Below are 19,670 nucleotides of genomic sequence, written 5' to 3'. Positions count from 1 at the left end.
CACGCCTGGGACGAACCGCTGTTTATTTCATTCCACCTACCCCCAGCCGGTAGAATAACCAAAAAAAAAGAGACAAAAACTAAGTTATCGTCAACATTTTACTTAACTCACTTCAAAAAACTGCAAACTGACCAATGACTATAAACGTTCACAATGGTGGCTACTACAAACACACAGGATGATATTGCCACACCCATGATATCAAAACCAACCCATTTAAAAGTTACCAAGCCCGGCACGCTGTGCTAGGCGGGCCTTTGGGTGCATTGTTTCCCTAGAAACGTCATTGATTTTGTGACTACTGACTTCACATTATTATTTGGCAAAAAAAGGGCAGCGTGGTATCATCGGTCTTAAAATGCTTTAAAGTCATGAAATTCTAAAGTCATGAAGTCTAGAGATGGTGCAACTTCAGCGGGCACTAGATGCTTTCACAGTGGATATGCTGGTCTACAGAAAGTTTCAGTTGAGCAAATTTACACGTTTTCACAAGTTACTAAAGATCTTGGAAACTGCCAGAGAGCCATTAAAATGTAAAATCACACGATTCCCCCAAGTCTCACATTGTTCACAAAACCAGGTGAACTCTGCTCCCAGTGGGGGCTACAAACCTGATTTGGCATTAGGTGGAGTTACAAATTTACACTTGTGGTGGGGACCACAGCACAGAGGTCCCTGCATTTTAACCAAAGAAAAGAAAAAGCAACCTGTTTAAAAGTAGCTCATTAATGTGGGGCATAGCATCTGTTAATGCTACTAGAACTTAACAGGCCCTGCTCCAAAAGAATGTTAAAAAGTTAACAGATGCTATTTTCAAACATTTACTGCTGCAGAGGATTCTGCATTTCCATCCTTAGGAAGCAGCAGCACTTTAGAAGATTTTATTTATTTATTTATGTGTGGGGGAGGGGGAGAGACTGGCCAGGTCAGGAGTATTCCAAAGAATTATATTTAAGCAGCCCGAGTACCACTTGTGCCACAGCTGAGAACAGACATCCCCGTTTGTTACAATGGGTTAGCTCTCCCTTTCTGCACTGCAGCAAAGAAAGCACTTTGACCTAGAGGTGCTCATCACCCATCCATAGTTATATATCATTTGGAGGGGTTCTGCTACAAAAGTCATTTTCTTCAGCACAGAACATTAAAGAAAAAATGTCCCCCTAAGTCTGCAGAAGGTGTTGGTTTTCTATCTGGCCCTACGAGAGAAAAGACAGGTAGACTGCCACTAGTAAAGACAAAATATCCTGGGACCAACACTGCTACAACACCCTATACTAGTAAAGACATAACTCATAAGAATTTTCAGAGATTTAAGTGGAGTACGGCATTCTTCTTCAGCCTTAAAAGCCATGGTGGTGACTACACAATGGACAAGGAGGGCTGTAATGAGTATGGAAATATGATTCCAAAAATTCACAACATGGTGTGTATGAAGCTTCGTTTTGGAGCCTGCGCTGGCAAAAGCAGTGGGAATAGTCTGGGGAAACCTACACTGCTCATCATGGATTGGTTTATTTTCTCCTCTTGACAGCCCCCATAAGAGGCTAGTAACTTCTAAATAGGAACAATGAAGTATAGAGAAGCAAAGTTACTTGCCCGGTGGCAGAGAAGGCCATCCGTAGGAGATCCGTGCTCAGAACACCGGTGTCCTAGCTCTGCTCGTACCACAACACTCCCCCATAACGCACAGCCTTTTTGGGGGGTTGGGGTCAAAGGAATGGCTGAAGAAACGAGTCTGTGATACAGGAAGTGTTGTTAGTGCTTCAGGGAATAAACTGGGTGTTCACAGACTCTTAAATCGCTAGTAGATGCATCTGAAAATAGACTAATCATTAGCACTGAGCATTGTTTTTTCAGTTCTAGTTTTGATTATGCTGATTGCTTACAAAGAGATGCAATTAAACAGGGATGTTTCAGAGAACACCACCACTCAAGATTTATATTGTCTTGTTTTACCCTGATTTGATACAATTAATCTATCCTGTTGTCTAATAAAGCCAACTGAGTTTAGAGCACTTCCTCTGACTTGGGGAGCTGCAAATCTTGTTTTAAAGTACTTAGGGTCACCAGAACTTCTGAACAGTTTTACAGCATGGTATTAACACCAATGTGGAGTGTAAAAGGCTGATTTCATACAAGGTTTGTTCTTCCTCACAGCAGAGAAGAGGAAACAGTAGGAAAAAGGCAAGATATCACATAAGAGTTAAATACTTTTTCCAGGTTTAAAAAAAGTCAACTTGTCACGTTGTACCTGAAGTTTGAACCTCTGGTGCTGTAAGTTACTCATGCAATTGTTGTACAGTTTGGCACAGTGAGAATCCATTTTCTTCAAACAATCTGCAAGACATTAAGTCTTATGACAAAGTTCATTTCAGTGTTTGCAAAGTGCTCACATAGGGCTTTTGTTTAACAAAACGATGGCATGCAAGTTTGCATTAGGGCTTTACTAAAGATATGCATGCCTGGGCTCCTGCTGTGCTTGGTTCCAGAATCTAGTGCTTCACATTGTAAGAGGCAGCTCCTCTTCCCTATATCACAGGCCTCTCAACCCCCAAAGTGAGACTGACAACCTGTCCAGCGTGACAGATTGAGATCTGCTCTCTACACCCATTCCATGCCCTTGGTGAAAGGCAGTTCCAGTAACATGGTAGTTTCCTGCAATATGCTCCTCTTACGTTAAAGAATTATTCCCAGAAATTCCCTTACCAATAAGAATTAAAATTTCACTAGATCAACTGAGGAGGACACCATCAGAGCCTTGTAGGTGAGCAGAATGACTATACTAAGTAGATTTTAGAATCTAGTCCCAGGTTAATGGTTTCAAACAATTTAAAGTGCTAGTTAGTGGCTCATTTAGTTATTGCTCCCAAGTGATATGGGGCAGATTCTAGTCTTTTGCATGTATTAATGTAGCCTGCAAGCCAAGAAAAATGGCCGTTTACTGACAGGAAAGCTGCAGGCAGTGACAAGAGACTCCTGAGAAGGCAGCCTACACAGAGCACTTTCTATAGTCATATCCATGGTACTGGAATAATCCCAGCCACACTGGATACCACAGCACTGAAGCAGGAATGTCGGCAGAGGCAGCTAGAAGCAGGTCTGATAGTAGGTAAAGGGCACAGATTCCTTTCGAAGCTCAGTGATCAAGATCTTTGTATTTTTAATGAGAATTTTAACACTGTATAATAGCCAAGTACATACAGTATCCAAATTAACCCAATTAAGGATCTGGGGTTGGAGCTATTTCTATATTTTGTTTTCAATGCCAATTTAGGCCCAGGTCCATTTTGGTTATTATGAGGTGCCCTTGCTGCACCATAGCTAAGGTTGACTTTTATCCTACTGATTGATTTGATACTAATTATGGATAAAACATCCTTAGTTTTTTTCTTATTCATAACCTAGAAAAGTCACCTAATTCCTGAATTTAAATCCAATACCAACACATGTCCATTTTATAGCTTAGATTTCTATATGGCCATGATTTCCAGACAGGTAGTCTACATTCTGCCTAACTTTGACTTAAAAATGCACAAATAAAATGAAAGCTAGAATTGAATTGAACAAGAGAATTTCCCTGAAAAGATAAGCTGCTTGCTGCACAAGTGTAATCGGTATCAATTTCTATGGCTTAGAAAAGCACTGGGAAATTTAGGGACTGGATGGCTCAGGCCAGTCAGTTTACAGAGCCTCCCCTTCAGGTTGCTGGCTCAAGTCTAAAAGTGACCAAAATAGTCACCAGCTCCTAGTTGTTTGGTGGCTTGTGTGACATGAACTGGCAGTCTAGTGGCCAGGTGTCCTCACTGCACAATACTGCCTCAGACTGGGCAATGTCACAGAGGCCAAGAACTAAATGGGCCATGGAGACTGAATCCCCTCCACCCCCCTCAGGCAGTAGGAGTTCCAGGGCAGGGCAGGGTATGGAATGTAGTATTGCTGTTGCCCAGGCGGTAGCTGCTCTAGAGTCAAGTGGGAGAATTTAGTTCTGCAGAGTGTCAATCCAGCACTAAGCCCCTTCCTTTTAGAAAGGCAATGCAATAGCAGGTGCTGCACAGATGCTCCCCGAAGGACTGGGACCAGCACAGTAGATGAGTTATTGCCATTATGACTTTTATAAACTAGCGTCACTGGAAAGCTTGGGTTTTGATGGGAGCAATATGAATTTTGTCATTACTTGTGAGGAAACTGCTTTTGCCATTAGATTGTTTTTTTCTACCCAAGACAGCTGGATACTGCTGAGGGAGGAGGGAGAAATGTCAGTTATTTTTATGCGTGACTTAGGAGTAGGGAATTTTTGTTTTAAAGTTAAAATAGCATAATCCAGGTTTCTAAGAGGAAGCCAGTCCTGTTCACCTTCTGCTGAGTGTCTGCATGCGAGAGACTGGGCTGGTGCAGGAACATTCCTATCTGAGATTGAAGTCGGTCTGCCAAGGGGCACTAGAGCTGCAGACACACTCAGCAGTTATTGTTTCAAGTGAGCAGGTTTGGTTTAGGGCAAGGAGCGTCACAATAGACAATGCAGAGTGATGTGTGGGTGCTACTGGGGCTATCGCATCAAAAGCCTCTGCCCTGTGAATTACCAAAGCATGGTTTATTTTGAAATCCAAGCTAGCCCCGCAAATTCACATCACAGTGATGTACCCAGCCAGGATTGGTTGCCATACTACTTGTACCCACAGGAGACAATTTAGATTACTGTACAACGCTTTTTCTTCTGAAGATTCCCCTCTGCTACTCATGACAGAAAAATCAGAAGGAAAGGAAGTGTGATTGCTTACTGGCTTCGGGAGCCAGCTGGATCCAGCTGGATCAGCTCGGACTGATCCAACAGTTCAAAGTCATCCCCTTCTGCATCAGTGTCCAAGTCAGAGCTGGAGGTTCTAAGATAGGTTTTTGTGCCTCTCTGGGGATTGTCACTGTATACAGGGCCTGGCTGAGAGGCTCCTGACAAGGCTAATTGTATCATGCCTCTGGTGACAAATCCAGCTAAGTTATTTGTAAGATTGTGTGCAGAGGGCAGTGCCCCTAGTAGGAGCGCAGGGACAGCTTCTTCTTGGTCATACGGGTGACGTAGCTCTTCCATGCCCTGCGAGCGGTAAGCAAGGCTGGGAATCCCAATGCTGGTGTCATCTTCATCATCTATTCCAGTCACCTCTGGATTTATGGAAGGGAAGTCAGGGAGATCCCTGGCAAAAGATTCTTCAGGGTCACTGTGACCATCAAGATCTAGAAGGGAACAAGAAACAGCTGTAAGCTTATAGCATGGACTATCCAAACCCATCAGGCAAGTGCCACAGACAGTGTCATACTGATCCCCTGCAGAGTTCAGCCATCTTTGATGAAAGAAACCATTATCCTGGTCCCCAAACACACCACCCGCTTGCCTCCTCTGACCAAGCTACACTTAGTGTCACTTTTCTTTGGCAGGCACGACAGACAAAACTTGCTTTCTTATCCAAGAGAGTGAGGATACTGCAGGGGACAGCTAGTGCGGAGAGAAAGCATGTCCTACCAGGCTTCTTTCACCGTCAGCCAGCAGAGGGTACTCAGATGTTGAACCCTCTGAGATTAAGGGCTCAGCTATATGAGTATATTGCACTGGTTTTACTATAGGTGTTACATTTTGAACTCATTTAACTAAATTGGTACAAACCCCTGTGTGGACACTCATCTCGGTTTAAACCAGGCTTACTTAACTTGAGAGAAACTGAATTAGGAACTGATTAAGGTACACCAGAATAAGCATCTACCCAGGAATTTGCATGGGTTTAATTGCCTTAGTTTAAAGGGACACCTTTAGTTAAACCAGTGCAACATTTCCACACTGAAAAGGCTTAGATCATCTGTGTGCCTGCCCTGGCAGACACTTTCTAGTCAGACCATCTCGCAGAAGGCCTAGTCTGACAGCTCACATTCCCTCTTTGGGTAGCTGTAAACAGAATATGAATATTCCTTAAAGCAGAGAATTAGCTGCCTCCATTCACTAATGGCGTGAATAGGAAACGTGCTAATGCTGTCACTTTGTACCAGCATCAGGTTATGCTGCTCTTCCCAAGCACTCTGTGCCATATCTAGGCACCATATGTGGAAACTGGATCTATTCAGACAGGACAGTGAGCTCTTCATCCTGTGGCAGGTAGCAGGTGAACATTATACACCAGAGCTCAATTCTCAGGGAATGCATCTGGTCTATTTTCCTCATTTCAGGGTGGTGGATGCTGAGGAGGGAAGAGTAGAGTCCCTTTGCCTTTAGGAGGCTGTTTCTTCTCTCTCACCTTCAGATCCCTCAGTCAGTGGAGTTTGTCCCCTTGACAGGTTAAACGTCCCATTCTCAGTGTAGGAAACTTCAGCATCTGAATGCTCAGAGTCGGAGATAGTCAGTTCCTTAGCAACTACAGAGTCATCCAGCTTTGAAGCAGAGAAGAAAACACAGTTAGAAAAACATCAGCGCTACTGGCTCAGATTGTTTCTGTGATCCAAGCTAGAAAGATTCTGATGACCCAGCATGACAGGCTCCCACATGAGACTTGCTTGCTGCTTTGCTACCCCATGGCGGGTGAAGGAGGGGGTGTGGGGTGCTGGCTCCACACTGCTCTGCAATACCCTGATGGCCAATCCAGGTGCAACATCTGGCTTTGGACAGGATTCAGAGCAGGGGTGTGGAAAAGGTAACGGATGTACCTTTGGGAGTTGGGTCCTTCAGACGGAAGGACTGGAAAGTTCAAGCTTTTAAGATACACAGATAAGATGTGGGTTTAATTAAGTGGGCTGGGAGCACTGCAGCCAGACTAATCTCGGAGCACAGGAAGGCTCGACAGTGTATGAAAGCCTGCAGCCAGACTCGGCCCAGATATTCCTCTCCACCTGATACCCTAGGCTTGAGGCCAGAGAGCATTCCAAGGCTGCAGTTTTATCACAAACCTGATTCAGACACACCAAAGCCATCAATGCACTGGAGGCTTTCTCACTTGGTTTTGAAATTTGCAGAGATGCCTGGTTACCTTGGGACAGAACGCAGCAAGTTCTTCTTCACTGTCAGTCCCAGCATCAGCAGGTTCCCGGTTCAGCGCTCGCTGGCGCACTGCCATGAGTCAAAGCAGAAATCTCCCATTATTGCCAGGGCAGACAAGGCAACATTTAAGCATAACATTACGCACAGCAGAAAGTCACTTCAAATGTAGACCAAAGGGTGTCAATCTACCACAGCTCAAAAAGCTGTTGTGTTAAACGTGGGCTCTCTAGTTTCTGGTTTGGGCTGTTGCAGATCTAGTGCCAAATGGAACATGCTCAGCAGCAACCTCACATTGGAGAGAGACGCTACAGGCAAAAATCAGCTTTCACCAAGCAGCACCTTAGTGCCCTTGTGTTCCCATAGCTGAGAAAGGGGGAAAGGCTGGGAGCCATTGGGAATTTGTAGAAAGCTCTCATCTGAAGCAGGGACCCAGTGTAGTTGCACAGCTTCATCTCTGTGGAGGGGCTGCGAATATTTGACAAGAGGACTCAAAAAGAATGCTGAACTACCCAGGCGGTTGCTGTCATGCCCTATGATTGGGGGTTCACGTCAGCAACTGTTTGTCGATTTCAAGGGCCAGCTGTTTGGCTAGTTTCAGACACTCTTGGAGTCTTACATTGCTTCACTCGTTGCTTTGACATCATGTAGCCTCGAACGCTGAAATCCAACCGCTGCAGAGCTGGCTCCAGCTTCATGTACATGCGCTGCCCCAGTCTGTGGTACACGGCGAGAGGCCACAGCAGGATGAAAAGCACTGAGGTAAATGGGGAAGCTGGTTAGAAACTGGCCTGTGCTACTTAACGGATCTGTCAATCAAGTGTTTTGGGATGCAGTATAAAGATTCAAGACTCAGTTTTGCTGTGCTGTATGCACACAATCCAATGCGTCAGAAGCTAGGTAGAGAGCAGTGCAGATCTGTGCCGATTTACTAGAACTAAGATAGCAACCAACATGCTAGAGCATTTAGAGCATGTATCTGCCTAGACAGACATGCACCTAGAGCCTGTTTGGGGCTCGCTGGCCAATCTGTCCTAACACTAACATTCTAGTACAAGAGCAACGGCATTTTACATTCTATTTGTCAGAATGTTAGCCGTTCATATCAGCTGCACCTTTGAGTCTACGTTAGCGATACTGCCCCAGCGCTCTGTATACAACCCCTTGTTTGACTGAGGAATATTGTACTTACGCATAAGGTATGAGAGCAAGAGTCCAGGAATGTATCGGCCCAGAACAGCCAAGAACGTAAAGACTCCACACACTAAAAGGCAAAACTGGAGGCATAGGAGAAAGCATGAGTTTCCATAGCATTAAAATAACGGAATCAGGTGACTTCAGCTGGTGTAACTGGCTTGTTTTCTAGAGAGTTCCAGCCAAGAAACAACAGATCAAATATCAGCAACACGGTTTGGATACTCCGGTCTTCTTAGGCGATCCTATTTCATTAGGAGAGGTACCAACACAGTCTCATTTTAAGAGTTTTTGTCTATCATCCCAAGACACCTTGGCAATTTAAAGGGAACTTAAGTTACTGCTCACTGCTGTAGGCAGGGTAGGATTCTACAATGTCTGTGCTGACAAGCAGATGTAAGGTTGTGGGAGATGGTCCCCTCCAAAGGCGGGAGTAGGGGCATGTTTTATGAGGCTGTGATCACAGTAATAAGCATCTAAGTATTCAGCCTCTTCATACTACCCATACAATCACAGTTGTCAGTAGGCTAACACTGGTTCTATAGGACTTGAGGGGAATAAAAGTTTCTCAAACCACTTTCTGGCTTGGTTTTTAAGTTATTAAAAGCCAGACTCAGAGAAAGAACTGTGAGGTTAATAGCAGACACTTCAGACCAATACCCACAGAAGGAACAGCTACATTTACTGCTAAATAAAACAAAATGAAATCAACAAGCAAAGATGCCACCTCCCCGCCCTGCTCACTCCTACGATTGATCCCTTCCCACCTCCCCGTCCCGTTCACTTGTACGCTCGATCCCTTCCCACCTCCCTTTTTCAAAATGGGAGCTCTTCAGGGCAGGGAACATCTTATGTTTGGAATACACTTACCCATTCTGGATGCTCCTGCAATACACAGAGTGGCTGTCTGCATCAAAGATTAGATGCCGAGTGTTTAGTTTGCCCAAGCAAGTGTGCTCTTACCTTGCCGGGATTTTGCCTTTTGAAAACGAAGAGATTCCTTAAGAAGGTGACCCCAGTAACCCATCCATCAGCTAAATGGTGACACAGCTCCGGCACACTCAGCAACTGAGGGTGAACATAGCCCCAGCTACAGAGAAGGCAGAATAATTAGTGAGCAGGTGTCTACTGAGCCACATGGTGTTACTAAACTGACCTTAATATAGGGCACTCTTCACTACAGAAGCATTGTTTCAAGACCACTTTCTCCCCCCTCCACCAGGTGCCCAAAGTCTGGAAGACCAGACCTAGTATTTGGAAAAATCAAATAGCTAGACCCGTATGCCATTCAATATGCACCCCATTTTTCTTTAAATTACAGACAGCTAATAATTAGCTGAGTACTGCAATTAGAATGCAAGAACTTGCAAGTTGTTGGACGTCAAAGGCAGCTGGCAAGCCTCATGTTGTGCAAACTCCCATAGCAATCACGTGCATCCGATTAGAGCACACAAGGATTTGGGGATCACTAACACAGCTTAGAATGAGTTGCAGTGAAATGGAGGAAAGCCCTGCTTGAAGATTCAGCTACGGCTGAGGCAGGGGGATTTAGCCAGGACAGTAGAGTTATTTCTTGGTGTTTACACCTCCCCACTCCCTGTAAGAATTCAGTGCCAAGTTTCTAAAGAGCCCTATGACCTAGTTGGTGGAAATTCGTTGTCACTTTTGAAAGGCTACTTTTGGCAGTGTCTGCTGGTGCTCATTAACCTTCGGTCACATGGTATCTGTGCCTTCGGAAGAGTGCTTCCTCCTGTGCCAGGTCACTTGCAAGAGAGACGTGCTTTGCTGACACTTGATTAGGTGGTTTTCGAACATTTGAGGAGTTTTACAATGTAACTTTTGAAAGACTAATTTGGCTATTTAGTGCACGTGAACAACAGAGCCGACAAAAAAACAGTCCTAACAGACTGTTAGGAACCATTAGCAAAGGGATAGATAAGAAGACAGAAAATATAATGCCACTATATAAACCCATGGTACACCCACATCTTGATGTGCAGTTTTGGTCGTCCCATCTAAAAAAAAGGCATTAAAATTGGAAAAGGTACAGAAAAGGGCAACAAAAATGATTAGGGGTGTAGAACAGCTTCCATATGAGGAGAGATTTAAAAGACTGGGATAATTTGGCTTAGAAAGGAGACGACTAAGGGGAGATATGACAGGTCTATAAAATCATGAACGGTGTGAAAAAGGAAGTGTTATTTACCCCTTCATACAACACCAGAACCAGGGGTCACCCAATGAAATTAATAGGCAGCATGTTTAAAACGAACAAAATGAAGGATTTCTTTGCTCAGTCAACCTGTGGAACTCATTGCCAGGGGATGTTGTGAAGGCCAAAAGTACAACTGGGTTAAAAAAAGAACTAGATAAGTTCATGAAGGATAGATTCATCAATGGCTATTAGCCAAGACAGCCAGGGACAGAATCCATGGTGTGGGTGTTCCTAAACCTCTGACTGTCAGAAGCTGGGACTAGACCGCACGGGATTGACAGAAATTGCCCTGTTTATCCCCTCTGAGACATCAGGCATTGGCCACTGTTGGAAGGCAGGATACTGGGCTAGATGGACAGGAATGGTCAGACTGGGTCAGACCATTCCTATGTAAGCTGTGCCTGGAGAGAGGAAAGTACTGTTATGGAGGACAAAACCCCAAGAGAGTTCTAGTTTTGTTGTTAATGCTGCACTCAGGGTCTCACTAACTACCAGGGAAGCCTGCAGTGCATCCAGCTCTGGTCAGAGAAGTTTGACAAGTTTCTCTTGTTTCAAGAAGGGTTATTCTGTCACTTGCAAGGAAGCTCTCAATACACTTTAAAGGCACAACAGAAAACTTTTTTAACATAGTGGGGTCTTTACAAAGCTGACGTGAACATTATCCCCATTTTACACAGGGGGCTGTGTGGGCAGGGAGAGATTCAGTGACTGGCCCAAGGTCACAACCAAAGCTTGTGGCAGAGGCAGAACAGAACCCCCCACTCAATGCTTCCTCTGAAACTGAGCAGATATGACAAACATGTGCAAAAAATGAGTAAGTTCTGTCATCATAACAAAGTACCAACACAGCAGCAAACCAAAAAAAAAAAAAAAAAAAAGAAGAGGGATTTAATTAGCGTTCCATACCTCTCATTGTCCAATTCGTCAGATCTTGCCACTAAAATATTAAGAACAGACACTGAATTAGTTGCAAGGAATTTTGCTGTAAGAATGTTTAGCTAATGGGAGTTTAACTTGTATGAGGTTGAGAAACAACCAGTGTGATTGATAAAGGTAATTAACCAAAAATCTGTTGCTCTGCATCATATTCTCATAGGACAGGCCTCCCCTCTGTGTCACAACAGGTACCATTAAAGAGAGTGACTGGAATGCTATTCTGTTCTGCAAATCACTAATAGCTCATTTTAGTCTTAACCACAAGCAAGAACTACCAGTCCTGTTTCAACATACAGCCTACACACCCATTACTGTACTGGGTGTGCTGAGGGATGGACAATTTGCTCATAATTTGGAGACATCCAGGAGAGCCTTACTTCCTGGATTGGGGTTGATAAGTGACCCAGGGACAGGCTAGCTTAGAGAACTGGCACAGCTCAGGGCTACTGAGGGACTTGAATATGCAACCCTCAAGATAAGTAGAAACAATTAGCAGCACACAGCCACCATAAGCCTGCCTACCTTCCAAAGAAAGTTGATGCCAGGAATCACTGCCAGCTTCTATGCCTCAGCTTGTGTTGTCTCTTGGAAGACAATATTAACGCTTATTACCTAACCTCGACTAGCTAGCCAGGGAGTTACCCCTTGGGAGCCTGCAGATCACACACCGATTTGTTTTTAGGTGGTGAACGGGCTGTGCATCAAATCTTATCACGTGTTCAAGGCAAGGATGGCGGAGTTCTACGTTAGAGCTGGTGATTTACTAAACACTTTGGTATTCAAGTAACTGACAGTTCTTGAAGATTCCGCCCCTCTCAGAATCTCCATAATGAGGCTGGGTCTCTGACAACCACCATTTACTACCTTACAAACACTCTGAAAACAATTTCCAGTGTGTTCAAGTGAGAAAACTAATTCAGTCCTATCCTGCAAGCTCTGATTTCTTAAATTGGAAGCTCGTTGGGGCAGACTTGTGTCTTCTGTGCAGTCAATCCATTGTGGGCACTACTGGAATATCAAAGTGTGTCACTGGCTCCTCACGTAAGCCAGCCACTGGGAGGAGCCAAGCTGAGGGGGTCTGTGCTATGCCCCGCCCCTCTGATATAGGCACCTGCTTCTGCTTGGGATTCAAACCCGCTCTTGGCACGAGGCACCTTGTGCAAGGAGAGGAAGAGGAGAAGGACGACGACCCCCCTCAGAACTCTTAGCCAAGTGGTTAGGGCCCTCAAACTGGGGGGTCTCCACACCCCAGATAAGTCCCCCCTCCACCTCACGGGGGAAGGGATTTGAACTGGGATCTGCCACATCTCAGCTAAGGGCCATAAACACTGGGCTACAGGATACTCTGATGTAGGGCTACCTCACTGTGCAAAAATAATTTTAAAAAGTCATTGGGCCAGAGAGCAACAAAACTGCCCGCACAAGCCCAGAGGCATGAGAATGACTTGCAGCCTAGTGGGCCGAGCACTCATCCAGGACGTGGGAGACCCAGGATCCAGTCCTCCTGTTCCACAGTGAATAAATAATGTAAAAAGTTGTTGGAACAGCTTCATTAGGAGCGGGAGAGAGCGTGCATCTCCCCTCAGGATCGCACAGCGCACAGATTAGAGTACTCACCTGAGAGGTAGTAGACCCCTGTTCAAATTCTCTCTCCCAGAGGTGGAGGGGGGACTTGAACCAGGGGTTCTCCCACATCCCAGGTGAGCAGCCTAACCACTGGGCTAGAAGTTATGAGGGAAGCCCCCCCACCAGCTGTTCACATTCGTGGCCTACTCTGAGGCAGTTTAATGGATCAGGCTCCACAGGCAAGCTAGACAGAGGGCAGGTCTCCTTTCCCCAGTTCGGGCACTGCACCGGGGCTGAGGCGTTCACATGCCAGCATGGGACTGCAGTGCACATGCTCAGGGGCAAAAACATAGGCACCTAGCGAACTTTTACTGCAAAAGCTTAGGTGCCGCGCGAGTTTAGGCACATGCAGGGTTTGGCAGCAGCTCTGCGGGGATTTTGCAAGTCCCCGTGGGGCCTGGTTCTGGGATTTACCCGCATAAGTCCTTTTGTGAATCTAGCCCTTTGTGACTCTGTCCGAGACATATTTAAAGCCAAATGGTGCAGAAAAAGAGCGTATGGTAGGAAGTTGAGAAACAGGTGTCATTTTCAGGGGCCAGCTCTTACTGCTGCATCTTACCTTTAATTTCAGGCCAGATTTTATTCTTCCATTGATCTAAACAAACTATTATTATCAGGCCAAATGCAACCAAGAACACCAGCCGAAGGGAAGTCAGTGCCAAAAAACTGCAAAAAAGAAGCAGAGAAAGAATCAGCAGTGAGCACGTGGGTCTGTTTCGACTGTTGTACCAGGCCTCTCAAATTAGCACCTCTAGCTAAACGCACTGACCAACTGGGTTGGGTGAAATAAGAAAATAGCTCATTTGGTCTTTGGGGGCAGCAGACATCTCAAATCAAAACTGGTATCAGATCCATGGAACGGGATATTCCTGTTACTCGGGTGTTCTGCGCTTATCCCAATTTATTTCTAAAATAATTTTATATTTACTTTAAAGATACCAGTTGTATCTTACTCTCTTGAATGAGCAGGGAGTACAGCAACTAACAACCGCAGCAAGGCAGTATGAGAAGAGTGATGTGTGCACCACTATAGTTAGTCTGTCGGCATTTCCACAAGCCACGCTGACATTAAAGATGCCTGGCTTTGTGCACTATTCAGGATCTGGCAGATGCCTCCAATTCCCAGTCAAAGTGGTTTTTGAATTAATCAGGAATTGGGAGATGCAAAATAACTTTATTAATGAGTGTTCTTCGTCTTGTATCCATTACACCTCGGACTAACCAGACAGCCTGGAAAAAGAGTTATATGATGGAGGAAGGGAGGACAAACCAGTCCTCCACTCACCTAACCTGGGCAGCAGGAGTGGTTGTTTTTACACCAAGTTGCCTCTAGAACCCTAAAGAAATGTTTCATGTTTGCTCAGGGTTTCTGTGCCACACGGCCTCAGTTTATAGCTAGTCTGATGGAGGCCATCAGTGGTCCCAAGGAACAAACTGTCACCTTCCTCCTCACTTTCTAGTTTAAAAGGTAGTTAGTTTTGAGAATTGAGGTTTTCTGCTTGCAGACGGGTCCCTCCCTACGAGACTCCTACTCCCTACACAGAATCCTGAACTTAATGGTGCTCATCTGGAATTGTCAGCTGCTGAAAAGACTCTAAAAAAGTAATTATCAGTTTGACACCAGTACCCCTAATTCCCATCCTCAGCTGCTGAAATAGCTCACAAGCTCAATGTCTGTCCAGTCTTCAGCTTCGCCTCAGGCTATTAAGTAAATCAGTCAAGTGGAAAGACTAGCTGATTTTTGTAGGGATTATTGCTTAATTATGACAATAGTAAGGTTCAGTACCAAAGCTCTTATCTATTTTTAATCACAGTCATCTGGACTGTTCAGGACACGTGTTTGTCTAGCATAAAGCACCAGCTGGTAGGGCCAAGCAAGTGACAGGTCCCATGGAGGGAATTCACAGGGCAAAGATCAGGCAAAAAGACAAGTTGCATTTAGCATTAAAAAAGTTTGTTGTGGATTGATTAAGGACAAAAAACTGATGGAATCAGAAGAAATGCTGTGTAGCTCATCTCCATATGGCTATTTTCCCACTTATGCTCAAATAGCATGGTCAGACCATGGTACAATGCCAGTTAGAGTTTAAAATCCATACCAAAACAAGCAGACATTCCAGTAGTTTAAGAGACTAAGGGCAGGTCTACACTAACCCCCCAAGTCGAACTAAGGTACGCAACTTCAGCTACGTGAATAACGTAGCTGAAGTTCGAAGTACCTTAGTTCGAACTTACCTCGGTCCACACGCGGCAGGCAGGCTCCCCCGTCGACTCCGCGGTACTCCTCTCGCCGAGCAGGAGTACCGCAGTCGACGGCGAGCACTTCCTGGTTCGACTTATCGCGTCCAGACAAGACGCGATAAGTCGAACCCAGAAGTTCGATCGCTCGCCGCCGAACTACTGGGTAAGTGTAGACCTACCCTAAAGAATTAAACCCTCTACGAATTCAAAAAAGGTCAAAAAGACCGGGACTGTTCAGCTTAGAAAAGTGACAACTAAGGAGAAGGATATGACAGAGGTCTATAAAATCATGAATAGCATGGAGAAAGTGAATCAAGAAGTCTTATTTACTCCTTCCCATAATTCAACGACCAGGGGGTCACCCAATGAAATGAATAGGCAGCAGATTTAAAAAACCAAACATAAGGAAGTACTTCTTCACAAAACACACAATCAGTCTTTGGATCTCATTGCCAGGGTATGTTGTGAAGGCCAGAAGTATAACTTCGTTGAAAAAAGAATTAGATAAGTTTGTGGAGGATAGTCCATCAAGCCAGGGATGCAACCAGATGCTCTGTGTCCCCCTAAACCGCTGACTGCCAGCAGCTGGGACTGCATGACAGGGGATAGATCACTCAATAACTGCCCTCATTCAATTCCCTCTGAAGTCTCTGACACTGGCCACTGGTGGAAGACAGGATACTGGGCTAGATAGACCATTGGTCTGGCCTGTATGGCCATTCTTATGTTGTGTTCTGGCACTAGATTCTCCCCCCACCCCGTGATATCTTGTAAGCTGTGAATCCAGTTTTGGAAGAAAAGCAGATCATTTAAATTCCACAGCTCAAGGTTCAAATACTCAGCAGTCAATAAGTCAACATGAATAAGCCTGCATTGAAATCCATCCAGACAAATACACAGTGCAAGAAGTAGATGCACAAAGGAAAGCAACAGAAATGGTTGAATTCTGAAGATTAGATAAATGCCTAGAAGAATCAGACTGGAACATGACCAAAAATACAACAGCAGGACATAGATATGCCATCCTATGCCAAACATCAGCACGTAGGCTATTTTGTTTTTGTAAGAAAACACACAAAGGGTCAATTATAGCCTAGCAATCATTAACTACAGCTAAGTGGGTCTACGCAGTCATTTGATTAGGAGTGCATGCTAACAGTTTATCCCTTTCCCAAATGGTGGTTTAAATCTGGAGATTATTTGTTGAAAACCCAGAGAAACAGATATTGCATAGAAGAGGTAATTTCACATAAGCCTTCCTACCAGGGCCCGGTATTAGACAAATGCCACAGTTAAGTGCTGTCAAAACAAGAGCATGTGACCCTTCATAACCATAAGTGGCTGATTGTCCAATGAAAGCAGTTCCTCCTGACAGTCACAGCGTCACTGATTCCCCTCGCTAAGGTCACTTCACAATTCCCTCTTGGAGGCAATGCAGATGGAAATCGCAATGGAAGAGTAAAACCAAACTAATGAGGCATCTGGATACCACTGAGAAGCACAGTGCATGAAGCTATGAAGATAATTGCCTGCAGCTTAAATATCAGGGATCGTTTAAACTCCCTTGACATAGCCACGTTTTCTGTATAAACGTCCTAACAAGAGCGTGTCCAAGAACTCCAGCAGAGTTATGGTTACATACGGAGACAACTTCTCTTTTAGGCATTTTTATATTAGAACTTTAAACCAGGGGTTCTCAAACTGGGGGTCGGGACCCCTCAGAGGGTCGCAAGGTTATTACATGGGGGGTCGCGAGCTGTCAGCCTCCACCCCAAGCCCCGCTTTGCCTCCAGCATTTATAATGGTGTTAAATATATTAAAAAGTGTTTTTAATGTATAAGGGGAGGTCACACTCAGAGGCTTGCTGTGTGAAAGGGGTCACCAGTACAAAAGTCTGAGAACCCCTGCTTTAAACAAACATGAAGCGCAGTAGCCTCTTCGCAAGACATGCATTGGGAATTACTTCCCCATTACCCTCCCAACCATCCTGTCCATTACAATGTGCTACAGCTACTCCTGCCACTGCAGCTGCAACTTGCTTTGTCCATGTCAGTGTTCGGAGAATGACAATGGTACCTCCAGGCAGTGGCAACTTTGAATAATTACTTTGTCTCACTACTTGGTTCCCTGCCATACAAATGACTCCCAGTTAGTCCTTTGTGGGGCCCCCGGAGCCGGATATTGAGACTGAATTTATGAGACCACTGCAATAACCAGTCACCATAGAAGCAAGTTAATAGATTTCTTTGGGCAACAGTTCCCAGTTTTGAACAGTCTCACACTGACTCAGAAAACAAGTTACTACCCAGGACTACCAGAGTGATAACTGGGTAAAGGATTGTACAATAAAACCTTCGGAACGTGTTTTTACGTGCTCATCCTCCTGCTGCCACCAGTGTAAAACTGGAGTTCAAACAGCATTGTTTTTGTAACACTGCCTGGAGATTAAACAGACTCTGAAAACTGCCAGATGAGACAGCCTTCTGATTAACAAATGAAACACCTGGAAGCCCAAGCTGATCATCAGGAAACCCTGTTATACATTTCCTACTTTTTGTGAATGTTATTTCACAGTGGAGACCTTGACCCCAACGTTATGTGCTAGAAAGGGCTCCCAATGTCAGCCACTTTGAATCTTCCCTCTTCCTAATCGTGTGACTTTGGCCAGTCAGAGCCTACTCAAGAGTTCCAGGCACCTCAGGAATGGGACCCCCATCGACCATACTCACACTTACACTGCTGCATTTTACTGCTTTTAGTCTAACTGGAGAATTGTTTCTTACATGAAACTGCCAGCTGGCCAAGGCTTTGCCATGCGAACACAGCTAGATGGACTTTGCTTGACTTCACTATTGAGATTAAGTGTTACTTTATCTCCCATTTCTTTGTAGGGTCAGACCCAGTGGCCTAAGTTGTAGTCAGTTTCACCATGAAGGGCTGGTTCTCCACAACCCCTATGCTCAGCCCCTGGAGGGAGGATCTACACTTGTAATTACCCAGAAAACAATGCTCTTTGGTTAACTTATTAGCATTGGCTCAGGCTCCCTTTGGACCATATCATTCTCTCGCCATCAGAAGGTTGGCGACTGATGTAGGATGTGGAAAATCCCCAGGGAGGTGAGGGGAAGGAGCAAGAGAACAGTGCTACAACCATCACAAAAGCTTTTTCTTTTGTTTCAAGTCAGTCCCCTCCCCTCCTCTCCCCCAGCTGCATGAGGTTGTTGGAAGACCATGGCCAGAGCTATGAAAACATAAGACACTTGAACATCCATTCTTGGCACAGGGCCCTGTTAAGGAAGTAGAGCCATAGACTACCAGAAACATACACCACTGACCCAAACTAATCACACACTCCTCTTTATTAGAACAGCTCAAACTCGCCTGTTTCTCTACAGGAGAAAGACAATGCACTTGTTTCTTTGTAGGAGAAGAGGAAATGGCTATTTACTTGAACTAGCCAGCACAACTGCCAAAGACTCTAGAACTTCACGTGACCTGTTTACTCATTTCATGAGAATCCACTCAATGCAACAGATTCTACCAAGTTGCTGACAGACCATTTGACTCTAATCACACAAACATTAAACTAGGTTTAGTTTAGACTTAAGTAGAAACCGGTCACTACTGACAGAAAACTGTATGTACAGGACATTAATGTCCTAGACCTAGTCAGTCGCGAAACCTACTCCCATTGGGAATGGATTAGTCTCTAAGGTGCCACAAGTACCCCTGTTCTTTTTGCGGATACAGACTAACCCGGCGGCTACTCTGAAACCTTAGATAACAACAGTCTTCCATGCGAAGTGGTACGTTGGTTTTCCATGTCCACAGGCATTATGCTCACAATCACCGGTGGGACACACCACTGACACGTGGCACAAGTCGTTCTTGCGGCAACATTACAAACCATCACCAACCCAACTCCGAACGGGACCAGGTGCAGGCGCCGGCACGAAGCTCGGCGAGCGGACGCTACAAAGCAAGACTCGGATCAGCGGAGAGTTACTCGCCCTCAGTTTACATTTACACATCAGCATCCCCCGGAGCGCCGCCGGCAGCGCGCTCGAGCTCAGCCCCGGCGAGCCCCGTTCTCCGAGCTCCAGCACCGGATGCACCTTCCCGGCCCCCGAGTATCTTGCTGCGGGCCCGGACTCGCCGAGCACCGGGCGGGCGGGCGGGCGGCACAGCCGGGAGATGAACGCAGCTGCCCACGCGGCCCCGACCCCCCCCCGAGCCCGGCCCGCTCTCACCAGAAGGCGCCGTGCGCGCCCGCCCAGCCCAGCGCGCTGCGGCCCGGCCGCTCCCAGACCAGCGCCGCCTGCAGCGCGCTCAGCAGCGGCTCGTAGGGCCCGAGCCGGGCCCGCAGGGCGGCGCTCAGCGCTCGCACCCGCTGCTCCCGCTCGCCGGGGCCGCCCGCCCGGCTCCCTCCGGCCGCGGCCTCCATCGCTT

The 19,670-nt window shown here is 45.7% G+C and overlaps 1 protein-coding gene across 1 annotated transcript; it reads right to left on the bottom strand.

Annotated features, from left to right (window-relative positions):
- Positions 1-82: 82 nt before the first annotated feature.
- Positions 83-19,665, bottom strand: RETREG3 (reticulophagy regulator family member 3). Its single transcript, XM_065422810.1, has 10 exons — positions 19,472-19,665; positions 13,540-13,646; positions 11,325-11,355; positions 9,167-9,293; positions 8,202-8,286; positions 7,629-7,766; positions 7,002-7,081; positions 6,276-6,408; positions 4,779-5,226; positions 83-2,337 (listed from the first exon to the last, which is right to left on the bottom strand). Exons 1-10 carry the CDS (start codon positions 19,663-19,665, stop codon positions 2,280-2,282), a joined length of 1,401 nt encoding a protein of 466 aa, XP_065278882.1. The 3' UTR covers positions 83-2,279.
- Positions 19,666-19,670: the final 5 nt, after the last annotated feature.

Source organism: Emys orbicularis, chromosome 25 (genome assembly GCF_028017835.1).
Source record: "Emys orbicularis isolate rEmyOrb1 chromosome 25, rEmyOrb1.hap1, whole genome shotgun sequence".
Taxonomy (NCBI): domain Eukaryota; kingdom Metazoa; phylum Chordata; order Testudines; family Emydidae; genus Emys; species Emys orbicularis.
Note: the sequence above shows the minus strand (reverse complement) of the source record. Positions and strands in the feature narration are given on the sequence as shown.